General features: G+C 33.9%; 1 protein-coding gene across 1 annotated transcript; it reads right to left on the bottom strand.

The window, feature by feature from the left end:
- Positions 1–2450: 2450 nt before the first annotated feature.
- Positions 2451–4073, bottom strand: LOC102590233 (transcription factor MYC2-like). The gene has a single exon (XM_006357490.2). The coding sequence runs from the start codon at positions 3962–3964 to the stop codon at positions 2606–2608; it is 1359 nt and encodes a 452-aa protein (XP_006357552.1). The 5' UTR covers positions 3965–4073; the 3' UTR covers positions 2451–2605.
- Positions 4074–4763: the final 690 nt, after the last annotated feature.

Here is a 4763-nt window from a genome sequence, read left to right as displayed (position 1 = left end):
AATAAATTTTGAGTGAAAATAAAAGTAACCAAAGAATCAATGACTTAGATTTTTGCCCAAATAATTTTTTAAAAAAAATTAAGCCAATAAAACTCCCCAAGACCCACCACCCCACAGTCTTCTTCTCCAAACACCCCAGTCCATTTGCAGAAATACATCCCCCTCCCCCACCCACCCATTTGTAGAAATATCTGCACACACCCCGTTTCCATTTTCTTCTCCAAATACTTGCAAAAACATTTGAGAAGCATGCCCACCTGCACGCTGCTCCTTTATTAGTGTCTTCTTCAAATATCTTTTTGTTTCCTTTTTACCGTAATTAGCAGATTCACAAAAAGTTAAATTTACTCCTATGTCATATTAAATTCTTTTGGGAAAGAATCTCATGAATTAATTTACTAAGTAAATCTTGAAATGGGTCTATTCCTAAATTTTAAAAATAATTTCCATCATTTTTCAATAGTTTATGATAACTACTTTTATTCACCATCATTGGATGTTTAAGTTTCAGAAATGATGGCTGAAAATGAAAAAGAAGAAGAAAAAAAAATTAAAAAGTCAACTAAATAGATTTTTCACGCGCGGTCAATGAGTGTATTACACTCACTAACCCATGTAAGTAAAAAGTGTCAAAATGACATAACGATTTACTACATAAGGTGTCTAATATGAACATTGCCTAGTAAAAGTATCTAATAAGTGAAATTTTATGCCAATTTTAAGAGTTCACCGATGAATTAAGCCTAAAATGTGAGGTCACAAGTCACTATGGCCATGGATCACGTGGTCTTTTTAATTTTTAAATACAATATACTTATAATATGATAAAAAGACAAGTAAAAATATATACTAGTATGTTGATGATTCACCAGATAATGGACGTACTAGTTTTAGGACCACTCTGTTTTGCCTTTTTCATCATTCATGGTATAGAGAAATAAATATGGAATAAAACAAATAATAATAATAATAGTAATAATAATAATAAATCAGCCAATATCTAGGAAACACCTTGTTTTGCTTTGATATAGATTTGTAAGGGCCCGTTTGGCCATAGATTTCCCAAGTAGTATTTGGGAGAAAATTTGACAAATAGTGTTTGTTCATATAATTTGTCATTATTTGGCAAATACCTCAAATTCCCAAATACTAGTTTTTTCTAGTATTTGGGCTAAATCTCATTATTTGGAATTTTTTAATAATTAAAATTTTACACCAAACTTGTATCTTATACAAAAACACTTTCTATAGTAGTTGTTTGCGTTGTATTACATAATTTTTTTACGTGAACACCAAAGTAGTGATGAAATATTCAGTGAATATGAAAGTAATGATATGGTTGTTGATGAAAATGATGAACAATTGGCCAGGGTAACAAAGTCATGCGCTTTGTCTACTTCACGATATATGAAATGATGCTTGTTGCACTCACTCCAAACTATCACATTGCTCCAGTGTCATGGACACTACTTGTTATTTGTTGCAACGAAGATCCATTGACTTGTAATACAAACTTATGGTTATTTTTTATAGTTTTTAAAACTTATGGGTATAAATCACATTTTTTCTAAAAAAGTCAAATATGTTTCCCAAATTCTATGGCCAAACACATGGTGAAATTTCGCCCAAATTTTCACCCAAATAATATTTGCCAAAAATATTTGAAAATCTATGGCCAAACGCTAACTTAGACATTCAATTTCACATAATAATTTCAAATTATGATTTCAAATCTGAATATAAATATTTCTTGGTTGGACCACAAAAGAAGATTAGGTTATTTAGGGGCCCGACCTCTCTCCCTAGCTTATCTTTTCTAAAAGGTGGTCACTCTCATATACTTGCAAATGAATGTATTAAATAGATAGCAATTACGCACATGCATAAATATTTGACAAAATGACAGGTGAGGTACGTTTAATGAGGGGCGGTCTTTTGAATTAAATGTGACATTAAAAAAATAGCGTATTCTATCTTTTGTAAGCATCACTTATTAATTAGGTTTACTATAATAACGAAACTAAAATATTCATCAATTTTTTTTTTGATTGAACTCTTGAAATTCAAATAATATTGCAGGAAAAGGAGATCGGATAAGCTTTTGTATAGTGGTAGGGTCTGGGATATGGTAGCAAGATTGTCATGATGAAAAAAAATAAAATGAACGAACTCAAGTGGAATACTATTATTTTACGCACGAAACAAATAGAGTAACACACGTGATAAACTGTGACATACATTTTTTTAAATACATATACATGACGATTTTGGTATACTAGTATACAACAAAAAAATCAAACAGACCAGACCGCACATATAAGAACACGCAGCATTAATTAATATATACATAGCAAATCCCCACCATGTTTGTTGGATGCTCCCACACAGTTAACAAATCATAGCTGGCAAATCGGAAACACGTGTTATATTTTTTTGTATAATTGTTTCGATGATTATTAACTTGATGAGCATAATGTAATTCAATCACATAATATATTTTTCATGAAAGATAAGCATGTAGAGATGATTAATCGATACAACCAAGGTAATAAAATTAACTAGTGATTGTACGTACTAATAATATTGAGAGCTTACTGATTCGGAGCTAGTGATGTTCTAATCTAGTAAGGAGAGCAGTCCTTAGTTCATCTTCGGTGCTTAATCCTTGAGGAACTCTAACCACAACATCATGAAGGACGAGATGATTGACGGATGAAATGCTGGCATGGTGGACTTGCATTTGTAGATTTTGAAGCGCAATCATCAGTTTCGCTGATGGATAATCCACGTTTTCCGATTGAACTCTGATCATTGCATCTGTGCCTATTATCTTCACTTCAACCTCCGGGGCCGCTGTGGAATTAGCCTTAATTACTTGGTCGTCCGATGAAGTGGTGGTGCTCTGGTTGTCAGCTGATGATGATTCCGTTACGTTTTTGGGTTTTTTAGTGTGATCAATTAGCTGCAACTCCAGTTCATCTACCTTGGCTTTGAGTTGATTGATGTAGGACACAGCGTCTGATAGCAATGACGCTTTGTCCATTCTCGATACGTTGGGAACGACGGAGCGCAACGCGTAGAACCGGTGGTTCAGCTTCTCCCTTCTCTGTCTCTCCGCTTCCACGTGGTTCAATGCCGCCATATTGGCATCCTCCTTGGGCTTTCTCCCTCTTTTTTTTTTGGCTACAACAGGCTGCGGCTGTTTTTTGCTATTTTCTCTTAGTTTATCGTCATTGTCATCTTGTTGCAAGCCGGTGACGAGGCCAATATCAGCAAAACAAATTGATTTTTCTAAAAATTGAATAGGGGGACAACAGAGGAACAGAGACTTCACCTGTTGAACTAAGCTCAAATTCTGTTTGATTAATTGAGTCGACCCTAATTCGAACACGCCATTTGAAGTTGGAATACAAACCAGAGTCTGAATCCCATGGATCTGAGCTTCTTTAGCCCTTTCACAGCTGTAATGAAGCTGAAATTGGGCCGGACCTGTTATCCACAAAAAATCATCACTTCCAAAAGCTTTACCTGTAACAGATCCATCTCCGGCGGAGAAAGAACGGGCCAGCGACATCACGTAGAACCACTCAGTGTCAGTTACATCACCATCGTCCACTAGATCAGTATCTCCATTACCATCCATTAAAGCTTGAATTCCTTTAATGACTTTTTTTCTCTCGGACTGAGCCTGTGACTTTAAGCTGCTGCTACTGCTGCTGCTGCCTTTGTTGTTATTAACCACACCGTCTCCTTGGAAATATCCGTCTCCCCAAGCTAAAAAGTTTTTTCCGTCATCGTCAGTAGAAGTCTGCCAGAAAATAGCATAAGCCCACCATTCTGGTTGGCTTTTGACAACATATTGAAGCATTTGTTGAAGGTCTAACGGCACCTGGTTAACGTCTACCGGAGGAGGAGGTAGTGAGGCTGCTGCCATGGGAGATGAGGAAACCAGTAGTTGTTCCATTTCTTCTAGTAGTTGTACGGAGTAGTATTATTTAATTGATGAAAGAGTATAATGATAATCAAACTTGAGCCGTTGAGTAAGGACGATTCATGAATTGTGACAGGACCATCAATAATTAATATTCGAGCTTCAAGCTAAAATAACTCGCACCCGTTGAATTTGTAACTTAGTTGATTAACTATCTTTTACTTTCTCTTTATTTTAATTATTTATTCATTTTTGAATTGAGAAATCAATAATTGATATAGTGAGTTTATCATTTTATCTCTATTAATTATTAATTATGAAGTTGATGAATTAAAAATTTAATATTTTCAAAAAGTAATTAATAGAGGATATAATAGATAATTTTTTTTATCCTTTTCTTGATTTATCAAAATAAACAAATAATTAGGGACAACTTAAAAAGAAAATATGGACAAGTAATTAAGAACAGTAACTTTTATATTATAGTACTGATTTAATTAGTCATCGTGTATAGTTCCTTTGCCTAGCGCGCCTGGCTATTCTTGCCAACTCGCCTAGTACTATCGCTGCGCTCCTTCAATTTTCAATTTAGGGTGTGTTTGGTATGAAGGAAAATGTTTTCCTAGAAAATGTTTTCTTGGAAAACAAGTTGATTTTTGACTTATTTTCTCATGTTTGGTTGGTGATTAGAAAATATTTTCCAGAAAAGATTTTTAGTGTTTGATTTATGAATGAAAAATATTTTTGAGAAATATCTTTTATTTTTACTAGAGTAGAAACTAATTTTTGAAATTGAAAACATTTTTTAAAAACAAACTTAAATATTTTTTTT

This window comes from Solanum tuberosum, unplaced genomic scaffold (assembly GCF_000226075.1).
Source record: "Solanum tuberosum cultivar DM 1-3 516 R44 unplaced genomic scaffold, SolTub_3.0 scf00233, whole genome shotgun sequence".
Classification (NCBI taxonomy): Eukaryota; Viridiplantae; Streptophyta; class Magnoliopsida; order Solanales; family Solanaceae; genus Solanum; species Solanum tuberosum.
Note: the sequence above shows the minus strand (reverse complement) of the source record. Positions and strands in the feature narration are given on the sequence as shown.

Excerpts from the sequence above, each read along its gene's own strand:
- LOC102590233 (XM_006357490.2), bottom strand. The coding sequence starts at position 3,964 with ATGGAACAACTACTGGTTTCCTCATCTCCCATGGCAGCAGCCTCACTA.